The 16,041-nt window shown below is 58.9% G+C and overlaps 1 protein-coding gene across 3 annotated transcripts; it reads right to left on the bottom strand.

Moving 5' to 3' along the window:
• Positions 1–3,005: 3,005 nt before the first annotated feature.
• Positions 3,006–15,576, bottom strand: N4BP3 (NEDD4 binding protein 3). 3 transcript variants are annotated; one of them, XM_030808447.1, is made up of 5 exons: positions 15,300–15,576; positions 9,144–9,503; positions 8,358–8,879; positions 7,701–7,955; positions 3,006–7,579 (listed from the first exon to the last, which is right to left on the bottom strand). In XM_030808447.1, the coding sequence occupies exons 2-5, from the start codon at positions 9,471–9,473 to the stop codon at positions 7,052–7,054; spliced, it is 1,635 nt and encodes a 544-aa protein (XP_030664307.1). In that variant the 5' UTR covers positions 9,474–9,503; positions 15,300–15,576; the 3' UTR covers positions 3,006–7,051. The 3 variants fall into 3 exon arrangements, with proteins under 3 accessions (XP_030664307.1, XP_030664308.1, XP_030664309.1); XM_030808448.1 differs by having other exon boundaries at positions 9,144–9,500; XM_030808449.1 differs by having other exon boundaries at positions 9,144–9,463.
• Between the last annotated feature and the right edge of the window lie 465 nt (positions 15,577–16,041).

Here is a 16,041-nt window from a genome sequence, read left to right as displayed (position 1 = left end):
CTGCTCTGGAGGGAAAGAGTAGAGAAGTCCCCACTCCTCCTCAGGCCTCAGCTGGGATTAGGAACATCTCTGGAGAAAAAGCTAGGTCTCTGTGTTGCCGACTTCTGCTCCCTTTTTGGTTGGGCCTCATTCCAGGCCATCCTCCCCTTGAATCCTCCATGACTCCCCATGCCTCCCCCTCCTCCCCTTTGCATATCTTACTTTTTTTTTCCCCCCAAACAGAGAGGTGGTCTCCCTATGTTGCCCAAGCTGGTTGCGAACTCTTGGCCTCAAGATCCTCCCCTCTCAGCCTTTGGAAGTACTGGGATTACAGGAGTGAGCCACCGTGCCTTGCCCTGTTTTCTTTTTTTTTTTTTTGAGATGGAGTCTTGCTCTGTCACCCAGGCTGGAGTACAATGGCATAATCTTGGCTCACTGCAACCTCCGCCTGCCGGGTTCAAGCAATTCTCCTGCCTCAGCCTCCTGAGTAGCTGGGAATACAGGCGCCTGCCACCATGCCCAGCTAATTTTTTGTATTGTTAGTAGAGACGGGGGTTTCACCATGCTGGCCAGGCTGATCTTGAACTCCTGACCTCGTGATCTGCCCGCTTCGGCCTCCCAAAGTGCTGGGACTACAGGCGTGAGCCACCGCGCCCGGCCGACCTGTTTTCTTTATAGCACTTGACTTGAAGTTATCTTGCGTGTTTATTTGTTCATTCTGTCTTCTGGCCCCTACTCCCATCACCCTCTTTGGGGCCAGGCATGGTGGCTCACACCTGTAATCCCAGCACTTTAGGAGGCTGAGGAGGGAGGAATGCTTGTGCCTAGGAGTTCTAGACCAGTCTGGACAACATAGGGAGACCCTGCCTGTACAAATAATACAAAAATTAGCCGGGTATGGTGGTGCACGTCTGTAGTCCCAGCTACTTGGGAGGCTGAGATGGGAGGCTGCCTAGGAGGTCGAGGCTGCAGTGAGCAGTGATCGCGCCACTACTCCAGCCTGGATAAGAGTGTGAGAGACCCTGTCTCAAAAACAATAAACATGGGCCAGGTGCGGTGGCTCATGCCTGTAATCCCAGTACTTTGGGAGGCCAAGGCGGGTGGATCATTTGAGGTCAGGAATTCAAGACCAGCCTGGCCAACATGGTGAAACCCCGTCTCTACTAAAAATACAAAAAAAAAAAAAAAATTAGCCAGGCATAGTGGCAGGCACCTGTAATCCCAGCTACTTCGGAGGCTGAGGCAGGAGAATCACTTGAGCCTGGGAGGCGGAGGTTGCGGTGAGCCAAGATTGCGCCACTGCACTCCAGCCTGGGCGACAGAGTGAGACCCTGTCTCAGAACAAAACGGAACAAAACCAAAACAACAAAAAAAACTCCACTGGGCCTAAGTTTTGTCTTCATCACTGCTTTATCACCAACACCATATGCTTTGCACACAGGAGGTACTCAGAGATACTCAAGAAGCCAGTGTCCTCCACGTATACATAAGGAAACTGTGGCTCAAAAACCTCATGATACATAGCAGGGGAGAAGGCCCACAGCAGGACTGTGTGCCCGCGGGGGCGTCGGGAGGGCGGATCCCAGAGATGCCTGCCCAAGCATGAGGAGCCTGGGTGGCCCTGGCCCAAACGGAAGCCATAGGGGTGGAGAGTTGATTGAACCTTGCCTGGGGCCAAGGGGCCCAAGCCGCCTCCCAGCCAACCTGACCTCACAGGCTTTGGCAAATGCCCCAGGCTTCCCCACTTCCTCTCCGGGAGCCTTGGCCTGCCTCACAGCCAAGAAGGATGTGAGCAAAGTTGAGGTTCTCCCCCAGTATGTGGCCATCCTTGCATCTTGGTATTATTTTCAAGTGTGCACCAAGTTGTATTAAATAGTTGATTTTGTCCGTCTTTCCCCATAGGGATTGTGTTTTTGTTTTTTGTTAGGAATGGGGAGGATTCCTTCAAAGCAATCAATTCTCCCATTAATTCAGTAATAATCGAATTAACTTTTTGCCAGCATAGAAGTTTTAAACATTCCCTGTATTCTCCGAAGCTTCAGTAATTTGAGTCTCTGGAATAAAACTGACAGTAGACAGATTAATAGGAGAAAAAGCATGCAAATTTATTACATACATGCACAGGACTCCCACAAAATGTGAGACTCTAGTGAGGGCCAGATTGATGAAGTCTAAATAGCATTTGAGCTCCAAAAACTGGGGCCTGAGGTTTCTGGGAGGAGGTGGCGGCAGAAGCTAGGAGGTGGAGGGGAGGAAATGCATGGCAAACAAAGGCTGTCTTGTCATGCAGATAAAACCTCTCAAGTAGCCCAGTCCTCAGAAGAGATGGTATCACCTTCAGTATCCTTTCCTGTGAGTTAATCGTCCATGTTTTATGAGATGCTAGGGAAGGGGCCCAAGACAATGGCATTCCTTCTGCAGGAACTTCCCTTAGAAACAAAACAGAACTTCAGAGAAGCCCCTCCCTGCGCTTCAGGAGGGTTTTGGAAGAGGAGTGAGTGATGGTCAGAGACTTTAGTTCAAAGCATTCAGCCTCCCACAGCTCCGTACTTTGGGGTATCATTTTCTGAGCCCCAACACCAATTTCCTAGGATAGGATTTTAAAAATTTAACTCAATAAATGCAGGGGTGGGCCAAGCACAGTGGTTCACGCCCATAATCCGAGCACTTTGGGAGGCTGAGGTGGGTGGATCACGAGGTCAGGAGATGGAGACCATCCTGGCTAACATGGTGAAACCCCGTCTCTACTAAAAATACAAAAAATTAGCCAGGTGTGGTGGCAGGCGCCGGTAGTCTCAGCTACTCAGGAGGCTGAGACAGGAGAATCGCTTGAACCCGGGAGGCGGAGGTTGCAGTGAGCCGAGATCACGCCACTGCACTCCTGGGCGACACAGTGAGAGTCCATCTCAAAAAAATAAATAAAATAAAATAAAATAATAAAATAAATGCAGGGGCGGCACATAGTATGACTTTTTTCCCAAATTTTTATCCAGTTATCCCAGCACCGCTTGTTAAAGAATCCTTCCTTACCCTTATTTTGAAGTCCTTTATTGTGTAAGATTTTCTACAGAATAGAATCTATTTCTGGCTCTTCATTCTTTCCATGAGGTGTAGATTATTTTTACACCAATGTCGTATTTTTCTTGCTACTTTGTAATATGTTCTAATGTTACATATTAGAGCAAAGGAATTAAACACCGCTCACAAAAAAGGAAAGAGAAAAAACCCCATACGGTTATTGTGAAAGCAGATCAGTGGTTGCCAGGGGCTGGGGTGGGGCGAGGGGTGGACTAGAGGGCCACAGGAGAATGCTGGGGGGTGACAGAACTATATCTTCATTGTCGCGTTCGTTATATAACTCTGCATTTGCCAAAATTCTAAGTAGGCCCAGAGCAAAAGGAAACCATGAGACCCACCTCCTGGATGGATGAGTGAGCCAGCTGGGAACTCCCATGGCCCTCCAGCCTCTCCTCTCGTGACATAATCACTTTTGTTTTTGTTGCAAGAAGCATCATTCTTTATCTTTTCTGAATCCAGTATGGATGCCTAAGCCCCCACCTGCCAAGGGGGATGGGTTATCTGTATCTGAACCGTCACTGCAGGGCCTGCACCCTCTTTACAGAAACCTCAACACCTACATCCCCTGACTCTCAGAGAAATGTACCCAGCCTCCCAGATAGGCTTCCTCTGCCTGCTCCATGCTCTGCTGACCCATGTTCTGTCTGAGCACTTCTGGATTCTCTTCTGTTCTCTTTTCCGCCTGCCTGGCCCCAGTCACTATTTGGAGCGGCCTTCACTACCTCTGACATGTGTGGTCTCCCTCCCCCACCCACAGGTAAGCCCTATCAGGGCAGGGGACCAAGGGCCTTGGCCACCTTGGCTTCCTCACCTGAGAAGGCTCCAAATACATCACTGGAACGAATGGCAGCTGCCCCTGGAGTCCCTGTGCTTGGCACAGACCTGGTGCCCACGGATGGTGAACGAACATTCAGAGTAAGTCTTCCCCAGCCACCCCTCACCCCAAGCTCAAACCCATTCTAGTATGGGGGGGCTCTGGTTGCTCTTGACTCCACATCCCACCAGTGCCTTCTGGAGTTGCAGTGAAGACACCACCCTACCCTGGCAATGCCCACAGCTCAAAGGAGACAGAGGCAAACCAACAATTACAGCAGCACAGAAAGAGCTGACGGAGACTGGCATGGGGGCTGTGGGCGCAGGGAGGAGGGAGTGCCCAGGCAGGGGAGGCGGTGAGTTCAGGGAAGGTTTCTCAGAGCACTGAGGGGCTCTGCCTGCAGGATGAGGGCTCAGAGGGCTACAAGGGCTTGCCAAGGTAAGAAGTGACTCTCAGTGACTAGAAGCCACTAGTGTGTCAGAAACCTGAAGGGATGGACCAAGAGGCCCAGGTTGCTGCGGGAAGGGATGACACTGAGTGAAGGACTGGAGGCCCCAGAGGCAGGGAGCCCAGCAGCAGGAGGCAGCCACCTTCGCAGAGCTGGCTGTCCTGACCAAGCCTGCTGGGGAGGGGCTGCAGGGAAGGCTAAGCCAGGGCAGCTGGGAAGCTGAGGCCCTGCCAGCAGGAGGGAGGGGCTGTCCTGAGGTGGTAGCCACTACAGTGACACCTGTGATCAGTGACACCTGTGGTCGGTTGACCCAGAGCCGCCCAGCCGGCTGGGGGACCCAGGAACTGGTTTGTCCAGCCTGGATGAGCTGACGGGGATCCAGCTCCGAGACGCCCCAGGTTCAGGTTCAGCTCTCGTGCCCTCCCCCTACATCTGGGCCTGGCTTTGGTTTCTGGCACAGCTGCCAAGTTTTGGTACCTCCCACCCACTCCCCACTGGCTGTACTGGCCAGCCCAGCTCCCTAATTGCTGGGTGGGGAACTGTTCTGCAGAGCTGGTATACCGAGGTGGGCCCTGGCACCAGGTGTGTGGGCACCTGGCCTGACAGGCCCCTGGCCATGGAGGCTGTGATCAAGGCATCTGGCCAGCACCTGGCTCTGAGGGGCCCTCTGGAGGAGCTATTGTCCCAGAGATTTCCGTTTGGGGTTTGGAGAAGTTTGTGAAATGGGAATGGGTACCAAGGCGGTATGTAGAGGATTGGCCTCCCTGACCTGGGCACTCCCCGTTTCCCTCCTCAGGCAGACAGGAGCTCAGGTGTGGGCCTGCAAGGGTCTCAGATAGGCCTAGGGGATCTGTCTGGGACACAGGCTCCACCCAAGCCTGGCCAGTGCCAAGACAGACTGGGGCTGACAGGAAGGAATGGAGTAGAGGGTGGGGCCAAGAAGGGGCCTGCACTGTCTCCAACCCAGACACTGGCTTTTGGAGGCCAGGCTCCCAAACACACCCCCTCGGACACACCCACTACCCACAAGCACATCTTTATACATACCTGCCACTTACGTGGCCATAAGCACACCATCCCCACAGCAGACAGTGCACACGCCTCACTCTCTGCCCTGAAAAGGGGGGCCCCCCAGCTCATGCCTCACACCCGTCCCCTGACATCCATGTGCACTAACTCCACTTCACAACCAGGACCCACCTGCGGGGCCTGAGGGGCTGCCAGGCACGGCCAGGGTAGCCAAAGGGAGTGACCTGGGGCTCTCTGCAGACAACTTCTCAGAAGTTCCCTGAGCTGCCCTGTCAGGGAAGGGACTGGTGAGCTGACATCAGTGTGCAGGGCCCCCTGGGGCAGGAGCTCATCTAATTCAGCCTGTGCCCCCACACTCACAAGGGCCCAGCACAGCACCTGGCGCACAGTAAGCATGCAATGCACGGCAGCCAGTCCAACGATAAGCGCGTAAGGAAGCTGAGCTTCCTTCAAAGGGAGAGACGCCACTCACACAGCCAGACTGAACCTGTGTTCCAGGCCAGGCACCCAGCGGGGGAGCAAAGGCCCAGAGGGCAAGCCAGGCCTCTGAGAGACCAAAGGCAGGTGTGGGTTTTAGGGACCAGCCTCAGCTGAGAGCAGGGATCTGGAAGGACTGACCGTCCTGGAGCCCAGCGCAGGACAGAGGCAAGGCAGGGTGGGGAATGCTTCCTCCTGGGAGAGCTTTCCAGAATGCAAATCAATCATATTTCACCCCTACTTAATAATGCCCCAGAGCCCCGTTGCTGATGGGGAAATGTTCCCATTCCTTGCTGTGGTAAAGGCTCTTTACCAAGAAACCCATAAGCTTGCCCACCTCCTCTCCTGCACCTTCCTACGAACGGGGAATGAGGCAGAGCACTTCTAGGGCCCCCCACTCCTATGGAGGGAGGGAGGGAAACAGGAGGTGGGTGCCGGGAGGGGCATGGCCTGAGCCTGTGGATACTCCTGGGGCCCAGCCTTCCACCAAGAAGACATTTCATGTTCTCAAAATGCCTTGGTTGACTTGCCCTTTGTTTTCTTGGCATTCCCTGGTATTGTTCCTTCTGAAAACTCCACTGGTGCTAAAGAAAGGAATTTCAGCCCACACGGCAGCTAAAGAACTGTGCGGGGCTGAGGCAAGGAGTAGGATTCCTCTGCTCCCAACACACATGCCCTGCAGTGGCCATGCAGACAGATGCAGGGCACACCCTCCCACTGACCACTGATCACTGGCCATGGGAGGAGCTACTGCCCAGGTCAACAGCCTCAATCCCGACCATCCATCATCCTCTGGTCACAGGCTCAGAGTATTCTGAGCCTCTGGTAGAAAACATGGTTTTATTCCGGGGGAGGCCAATGTTCCCACCCCAGCCTCCTTCCCTGGAGGAAGGCCCCAGCCCAGGTCTCCAGCCTCCCTCCCTCTGACCTGCCCTTCGGGACCTTGGGGCTGGTGATCCCCCAGCCTCCTTCTCTGGGCCACATCCACTCCAGGAAGCAGGGCTGGGCCCTGCCTAGGTGCTCCTCTGCCAAGAGGGCCTTGTTCTGGCTCCTGCCAAGGCACCCTACCCAGCCCACGGCCCCGCTGGATCCCTCCTCTCCTTGCGCCTCCCCAGCCCTGGGCTGGCCTCTGCAGGTTCCACCCCAACCAGTGCAAGGGAAGGCTGAGCCGGCTGTCTCAGGGCACCTTCTGACAGTGTTTCTGCTGTCAGCTCGCTCTGCTGGCCTCAGATCTTGGAGGACTCGAGCCGGGGACTCCAGGGTGTGGGGGGCTCCCGCAGTGCCCGCAGTTCCTGCTCCAGTGCCTGATTGCGGCGGTACATGTCCATGTACCCTCCCTGGATCTCCCGCTGGTAGCGCAGCACGCGCTCCTTCTCCTCCTGCCAAGTCCGCCGCTCCTGCTCAAAGCGCAGCGCCTGCTCCTGGCCCCGAAGTCGCTCCTGCAGCAGCTCAGCCCGCAGCTGCTCAGCACTGTCTCTGGCCTCGCTGCCTCCTGCCTCCCCCAGCAGGCCCCTGCTCTTGCAGTCATCAGTCTCACAGCTGCCTGGGGCTTCCTCCCGAGGGGCCTGCTCCTGCAGGCTGCGCACAGCCTCGCGCAGCCGGACCAGCTCTGCGTCCTGAGCCTGGGCTTGGGCCCGGCTGCCCCGAAGTTGTGTCTTCAGACTGAAGATCTCCGCCAGCTTCTGGGCCAGTTCCGCCTGGGCTTCACGCAGCTGCTGCTTCAAGAGGCTAATCTCTGCTGTCTTCTGGCACACCTGGGGGATGGGGAGGACGCAAGCAAAGTAGGGTGTGGGGAGCCGGTTTGGGAGGGGGCAGGCAGAGAAAGGGACCGGCAATGGAGATGGGAGAGTCTCGGAGCCCTGTGTCATCTCTCACCTCCCATCGGGCTTCCTCCTCTGGTCGTGCACTGGGGTCAGCCTCTGGGAGGGTGCCGGGGGCCCGAGGCTCTGGAGCCAGGCCCTGGTGAGCCCGCAGCTCCTTGCGCAGGCGCCGCTGCTCCTGCTGAGCCATGAACAGCTGCAGCTGGAGGTTGCGCTCGCTGCGCTCAGCCTTCTGGGTCACCTCGTGCAGCCGCTCCACATACAGGCGCTTCAGCTCAGCCAGCCACAGCCGCTGGCGCTCCTCCAGCACCTGTCAAGGGGAAGAGATGCATCCACCGTGGCCCTGCCCCCTAGAGGCGACTCAGAGCTCCACCTGATACTCCAGCCACTGACCATATCCTGTGCCCCTACACCGCAGGACCCAGCCACACATGCGCTTTAACCCGGGATGCCCTCCAGGGTGAGGGGTCCCCATCACATGGCCCACCCAGGGAGCCTCTCTCCTTCCTTCCCACACAACTCCCAGGCAAGGACCCCCAGTGACATGACATCCCCACCACCTGGGATGCAGAGGAAGGAAGCCGAGCAAGCTCCCTCTTTCTTGCTCTCTTGTGTCCACGGCCACGTGGGTGAGCTGGCTGGGGCTCCTCTCTCTGGCCTGTACCCCAGTGCTGAGGCACAGAACAGGACTCCAGGGCAGGGGCTCCCTCACCTGCGTGAAGGGGTTGGAGCCGTCCTCATCGCCGAGGCCCCTCTTGAGCTCCTCACAGGTCTCGGGCAGCATGGCTCCCATCTCCTCGGCAGAGGAGCAGGAGAACTCGTAGGGGGGTGGTGGCTCGGGCAGGCAGCTCAGCACAGCTGGTGGCCCAGCCTCCTTGGGTCCTCGAGAGGCCCGGTCCAGGGAGCCCCCGAGGTGGTTAAGGTGGCCAAGGGAGGAGCTGAAGGGGCTAGGGCCAGTACCAGGACTGCGACCAAAACTACCCCCACTGGAGGAGTCGGACAGGCTGGGCTCGGGGTCAGGGCCGCCCTCATCTAGGCTGAGGGCGTGCAGCAGCTGTGCCCGGGCCTGGCTGGCCCGGGGCCCGGGGCTCAGGGGCGGGTGGCAGGCCAGCGTGTGCAGGCTGCCATTGCTGCGCCACAGCTTCTGGCCTTTGTGGGACGCCAGGCTTTGCATGGACAGGAAGCCTTTCCCGTTGCCCGCCGTAGGCTTGAACACTGAGGGGCGAATGCGGCACTGCCAGGAAGAGAGGGCAGAGAGGGCAGGTGTGAGACCTGGGCAGCTGCCTGCTCTACCTCCTGATGCTCCCACACCCCCTGAGGGATCCTCTTTGAGACCACGGGGCACGTGCCACCAGGAGGCAGTCAACAAGCCTCAGGCCAGCCCACAGCACGATTTTCATATCTCAGCATGCCCCGTCCCCACCCCATCCCAACATCAGGGTCTCCAAGGAGACCCTCCCCTCCCCACACCTTGTAAGGGGCACGGGCAAAGGTGCACCTTGTCGAAGCGACCCCGCTCTGGCAGCGAGGTCTTGCTGAAGTCACCCGCGCGAGGATGTTCCCGGTAGTAGAGGGTGGCGTAGTCGGCAGGCTCATTCCGAGGGGCCCGCTTGGTGTTCCTGGTGCTCTTGCCGTCCTTCTTGGGAAGGTGCAGGTAGCTGAGGAACTCACGCTGGCCCAAGCCCTTCCGGAGGAGCCCATCGGGCTGGCGGGAGCCTCGAGAGCCGGCAAGTGCCGCCCGCAGCTCTTCAGGGGAGAAGTCCTGCCGTTCCAACAGGCTGCCCACGCTGCCCATGGCAATGCCAGCAGGGCCTGGGGCTGTGGCCATGAAGTTTCAACAGGGTATAGGCAGCTGCTTCTGGGAATTGGGAGGCTCCATCAGGGGCAGGTGAGCACTGGCTGCCCAACTTCCCTGGGGCCTGAAAACAAGGCACTTGCTCCCTGTAGCTCCCTACAACCTGGCCCAGGCCCAGGTAAGGCAGATGTGGGTCCAAGAGAGAACCCCGAGACAGGATCCCTAGACTGGCAAGAGAAAGAATTACAAGCCCCAAAGCCACCTGCCTATCTGTCCCTTGCTGGACTGAGTCTAAGGAAGAGCAGTGGTGCCCCAGCCATGCACCGAAGGGCCAGCTCCACCTAGGGGCCTGTGTGGGATTCAGAAGTACCGGGAGGGGATAGGCCTTGAAGCAGCAGGACAGGAGCCCTCCTCCCAGCACTGGGCCTGCACAGGGCTAAAGAAGACAAACTTGGCCGGGCGAGGTGGCTCACACCTGTAATCCCAGCACTTTGGGAGGCTAAGGCAGGTGGATCACAAGGTCAGGAAATGGAGACCATCCTGGCTAACACGGTGAAACCCCATCTCTACTAAAAATACAAAAAATTAGGCGGGCGTGGTGGCGGGCGCCTGTAGTCCCAGCTACTTGGGAGGCTGAGGCAGGAGAATGGCAAGAACCCGGGAGGTGGAGCTTGCAGTGAGCCGAGATCACGCCACTGCACTCCAGCCTGGGCGACAGAGCGAGACTCCATCTCAAAAAAAAAAAGAGAAAACTCAGCTTGGCTGAACCTGACCTTGCTTACCCTCCTGCCATGTTCCCCACCAAATCTGTGGGGTGGGGAGAAGGCACAGAGACCCAAGGCCAGTGAGACCCTCCTTCCCATGGGAGAGGGGTAACCCCTGCAGCCCCTCTTCCTTGAAAGGGTCAAAGCTCCCCAAGGGAAACATCTGGCATCGCGGGGCCGGGGAGGGGGGGGGGTTGGGGGCTACAGTGGGAGGGATACAAACAGGAAGGGCCCAAAAGGAGGAAGGATGACGTGAACAATGGCCACAGTTTCCGGGACAGGTGTTCCCGTCTGGGCAGTGGTGGGTGGAGGAGGGAAGGGGCAGCTGGACTCACGCCACCCCCTGCATATGCTCTTATTCCAAAGCCCACCACCCGGCAGGGTGGGTCCCAAATCCTAACCCTGGCGGAACCAATCGGCGTGTGACCCCGGCCAAGCCACTAACCTCAGTGAGCATGGACTTCCGCACACATACCCTGGCGACGATAACACTTATCACTGGGATGCTGGGAGGATGGGGTGGGATAACATGACAGAGCACCCAGTCCAGGGCCCTGGGCCACAGCCAGGGTCAACAGGCTGGCTGGAGCTGAGCTCAGCCAGGCACACAAACATCACCAAGGGACTAGGCTGACGGACCACCTTCCACCTGTGATGGGCCACACACTCTGGAGGCAGGGCTGGTACCTAGTCCCCTGGGGATCCTGTGCACAGCCCAGTGCCCAGCATGAAGCGGGCGTGCAGAAAGGTCTGGCCGAGTGAACGAATGCCACCTTCTCTGCCTCCCACCCCTGAGCAGCTGCTCCCATTCTCGAACAGAAGCCCAGCAGGCCGGCTGCAGCTGTGAGGCCCCTACTGCCACCCATGCTTCCGGGCACCCACTCCCGCCCCCGAACAATGGCCGTTAGGAGGTTCCATCTTCCTCAACCATTTCCAGGTTTTGTGTTTGTGGAAGACAAAGCTCTCCGGGAGGGGGACCTGCCCCAACCCCACAGCCTCACCTCACCCTGTGCAAAAATGACCTCAGCTCTCCCCCCACCAACCCCCAGACCCAGGATGGGGTGAATCCGGGTTTGCACACCCCACCCAGCCCAGCCCCTGAGAACACACGTTGCAGGCCACATAGGGGATGCATCCAGGTAAGGAATCACAGGGGCTGGGTTCCTCCAGCGACTCGGCCCAGCATACGGGTCCTGCTGAGTCCTGTGACAGAGTTATTGTCCCCTCCTTTTTTTTTTTTTGTGAGACAGGGTCTTGCTCTTCACTCTGTCACCCAGGCTGGACTACAGTAGTGCAACCATGGCTCACTGCAGCCTCGAACTCCTAGGCTCAGGCCATCTTCCCACTTCAGCCTCCTGAGTAGCTAGAAACACAGGTGCATGACACTGTGCCCAGCTATTGCCCCTTCTTAAAGGTCAGTGGGGCTCAGAAAGGTGAAGTGACTTGCCCAAGGTCATAGCTGGTCATGGCTGCCCAATGTCTAGTGGGGACCTAGGATGTCACCACCTACAGCCAAAAGTATTAGAATGGAAGCATCCTGCCTCCTCGTCTGATGCCTCCTTGCCACGACAAGCCCATCCAGCCAGAGATGTGGTTTGTCCACGAGCACATTCAACTCCTGTTGCTGCTTCTTGGGGAGGGGACATCAGAGACCTGCTCTCCAGCCTGCCTTCACTCTCTCCAGGGGACCCCAGACACAAATGCTCTGCCTTTTGCCATGCCTCAGTTTCTGCATCTCTGAAGTGGGAAAGGGCCAGGCATGGTGGCTCACATCTGTAATCCCAGCACTTTCGGAGGCTGAGGCAGGAGGATCACTTGAGCCCAGGAGTTTGAAACCACCCTTAGCAACATAGCAAGACCCCATCTCTATTGATTATTTATTTTAAAAAAGGAAAAAAAATGAATGGAAAAGACCCTGCCTGCCCGGCTTTCCTCAAAGGATTACTGACAGTCAGAGATGGAGGGGAAAGGGCTTATGAAACGTAAGCCCTGTGTGGCCCTGGGGGCGGGGACGTTGGCAGCAGTGCCAAATACGCCCAGCTCACCCCAAATGCACACCGCCTCAGCTTCCCGTGGGCAGATGCTCACTTCCTGTCTCAAGCAGAGATAACCGACCCCCCAGGTTCCCCACGAGGCATCTCAGGTCCAGGGAGAGTCCCTGAGCTAGAGGCAGTCACCGGCCGCAACAGCGCGTCCAACCACACACACCACAGTGTGCCACATGTCAGCCCCACCCAGCAGCACAGAGAGCCCATGTTAGAGGACACGGTGCGGACAGTCACGTCCAGCAGCAAACACAATCATACAGCTGTGCACAAGGTCACCCACAGCACCGAGGACCTTCCAGGACACACTGACAAAGCAGGAGCAGCCCAGTGGCGTGAAGACCCAGTGTCCTTCCCAGCCCCCAGGCTAGTGAAGGAGTGGCAGACAGCCCCTTCCCTTTGTCTCTCCTTAGGCCCCCCACCATCCCCACTGTGACCCTCCTGGCTGACTTTTCTGACTGTATTATCAGCTCCCCCAGCACGGCTGAGGCCCCCAGCTTTCAGGACGCTCCTCCCCGCCTATGTCACAGAGTGGGGACAGTCTCTTTTCCTAAAGGGGTCCATCCTACCTCCACCCCCTCCCCCAACACACACATTCCTTCCTTCCTGTTGCTTGGAAGCCCAGGGATTGCCTGCTCAGGGCAGGGCAGCTGTGCAGGCTGGAGGGGATTTGGTGGGGGAGGAGGGAGGGAGGACAGCAAGTGCCTTGCAGCCTCACTGGAACATCAGAGCAAAAAGCCGGGGCCCCTGCACCGGTCGTGGAGAGAAGGGTAGGGGACAAGCCAAGTGCCTGGGCTGCCCTGCCCTGGGAGTGGCAAACCCCCAACCACCCAGCTGGCTAGATTTGGGCTGGGACACTCAAGCCACATTCTCCACAGGTCCTGGCTGGCCCCAGTAAGGCCTCTTCACTCCTGCTGCCCGCCACCAGTCCCCTGACCCCTCTCCAGTCGCCAAGATTAGTGGGCAGCACTGGAATCTCTGAACACAGAGAGGAATCTCTTTCGGACCAATCCTTGGTGGAGATGGAAGACACAGCTGCCCTGGCCAGGAAGCAAAGGAGAGGACACGCTCTCTTCGAGGGGGGCGTCCCAGAGCCTGTTGGTGCCCTTTTGGGTCACACCAAAGGGCACTATCACATCCTCACAAGACACACAGGAGATGAGTTCTGTCATCCCCCACTTCACAAGAGGAAACTGAGGTTCAGAAAGTGGAGTAAGGTGCCTAAGGTCATGTTCAGCCGCAGGGGAGAAAGCACACAGGCTGCAGGGTTAGAAGTCCTCTCTGATCCCATGCCTCTCCACTGGGGTGGGACATTCCAGTCCCTGCATGGGCAGGAGTGCTGCCTGCCCTGGCTACAGTCAGCCCCTCCTGGGCTCCGGCCCCAGGGAAAGGTCCCACCACCTGCTGGGGCATCAGCTCTGCTAAGGGGCGTGTCTGCAGCTGCCCCTAAGGAATGGGACTGGAATGTCCCAGCTCCAAAAGAGGGGGGTAGAAGGCAAGGGGGGCCCAGAGAGGGGCTGAGAGAGGCTGGCCCACCCCATCCCCTCTGTGACAGACACTTGAGGCAGAGACCAGGGGCTAAAGCCTGCGGAAGTGGTGCTTAGTATCACCATAGAGTGCTTCACGGCTGTACCGCACTCTACAGTTTTTTCTCAGCCCTTCTATTTCATTATCTCATTTCATCTCCACAATAGCCTCGTGGGGGGCAAACAGGACAGTAATTACCCTCACTCCATTTTACAGGTCGGGAAACTGAGGCCTAGGAAGGCGAGGTGAGTTGTCCAAGATCCCACAGTGAGAAGGAATCTCAACTCCCTGGGCAAGGTCCTCTCTACCTCAGCAGGTTGTCCTAAGCCAGGGGTCACGGGTTCCCCTCCATGGGCACACACTGCTGTGTATGTATTGCATGTATGTCTACCCGGCCCTCCACGCCTGTTCCTCCCAAGGACACCTGCAACCAGGCTGCTCTGGACTGCAGTCCACCAGGCCTGGAATCCCTCCTGCTGCCCCCCAGGTCAGGAAGAAATAGAGGAAACCTGCCTCGGGTCGCTATGCTAGCTCTAGCTCTAGAGGCGGTGGCAGAAGCAGGCTGGCCGCATTCATTCACCGTCTCGCACATGCACACCCACACGCTGCCAGCCCGTAGAGAAGCCCTGCCTGGGAGGAGGCTGATAACCGCGCCCAGGATGGCCTCCTGCGTCCGCTCCCTCCCGAGGACAGCCAGGCCCAATCTTTTCCTATGTAGTTGGGGTCGGGGCGGGGGGGCGCCCAGTAGGAGACAACGGGCCTCAGTTCTCTTTCTGGATACAGCCAGGGCCCTGATTTCGGCTTGGCCCCAGGCCAGCCCTCACTTGGGCCAAAGGCTGTGACCGGGACTGGACCGGGTGCTCTGGCGGTCAAGACCCAGGAATGTCCCCTACCCGCAGACCCGCAGCTGCAGCCCGGTGGACCGGCAGGGGGTTGGGGGATAAAGGAGGTGTGGGAGGAGGCAAGAGATCTCATGGGGAAGTCAGAGGGGCAAACGAGGTTGCATCCCCACGGAATTTGTCTCAGGAAAGCAGGGCTGAAGGCGAGGGCTCCCCGGAGCTGCGGGAGCTACGGGAGCTACCTGGGGGGCGGGGTGGGAGGCGCGTCTCCTCCTGGCCCCTCCCTGAGGCCTGCCGGGAGCGGCTGGGCAGGGGGGCGGAGGCCGAGGTCAGACGCCGGCGCCAAGGACGCCTGCCCCACCCAGCCGTGGCGCAGGGGTCCCGCGCGCTGCTCCCAGGAAAGCGCGTTTGCAGGGGTTGGGGAGAGCAAGGTAGCCTGCCGCCTGTCCCTCCAGCGGAGCATCAGGGTTGGTCCCCGATCCGGTGCCTCGGTGACCGGGAGCAGGGGACACCTGGGCGCACGCCGCACCTTGCCACCCCCGCCCATCTCACAGACGGGAGCCTCGGCCAGCGGGGCAGCAGCTTTGCCAAGGACGCCTGAAAACAAGACCTTGGCGACCCGCCCCACCCCTCCCCACCCCCGAGTCCAGCCCGGGTCCCCAGCCCCTCGCGCGCCCCACTTACCATGCTGGCGACGCGCTCGCCGGCCCGCGGCTTCGCAGCCCTCGCGCGTCGCAGCTCCCCCGAGCGTATTTGAACCCTCCTGCAAAGCGCCGGCTCGGGCCAGGACTGCCAGCCGGGTCGGAGCGGCGGAGCGGCAGGCGCCGGGAAAACCCGGGCGGGCGGGCGGGCGCCGGCGCCGGAGCCGGATTGGCGAGGGAGGGACGCGCTCCGCGGCGCTCGATCGCCTGCCCCAAAGGCGGAGGGAAAACCCGGCCTGACTCACCGGCGCGCGGCGAGCCCACAGCCCGGCCCCGGCCCCCGGATGTGGGGGGCGGGGCCGCCTACCCGCGAGCCAACCTGGGCCCCACCCGGCCCCGACCGCGCCCCCGGCCCCGACCCGCCGAGGCGCCGCACGGCGGTGGCGGGCGAAACCTGGGTCGGCTGCGCCTGGTGTCGCTGCCTCCCTGAGCGCCCCGGCTCGGAGCCGAGGGGTGGGCAGCCCCGAGCGCGGCCCACGCCCCAGAGGGCGCACAGCCCGCCCGCTCCTTCTCCTCCGCCGTTCGCCTCGCCCGCCTCCTCTAAGAAAGAGGCGCGTGAGGTCCCTCACCTCCCTGATTGTAGCCGCCTCCTCTCCGGAAAACCTGATTTCCCCCCTTTGGGGATGAACCACAGTAGTACTTTGAGAAGTGAAAAGATTTTACCCCACGACTCTGGCTGAATTGGGCCCAAAGTTATTTTCTTTTTGCCTCCAGAGTATTCTTGG

Source organism: Nomascus leucogenys, unplaced genomic scaffold (genome assembly GCF_006542625.1).
Source record: "Nomascus leucogenys isolate Asia unplaced genomic scaffold, Asia_NLE_v1 Super-Scaffold_3019, whole genome shotgun sequence".
NCBI classification, from domain to species: domain Eukaryota; kingdom Metazoa; phylum Chordata; class Mammalia; order Primates; family Hylobatidae; genus Nomascus; species Nomascus leucogenys.
This window is presented reverse-complemented; position numbering and strand designations above follow the sequence as displayed.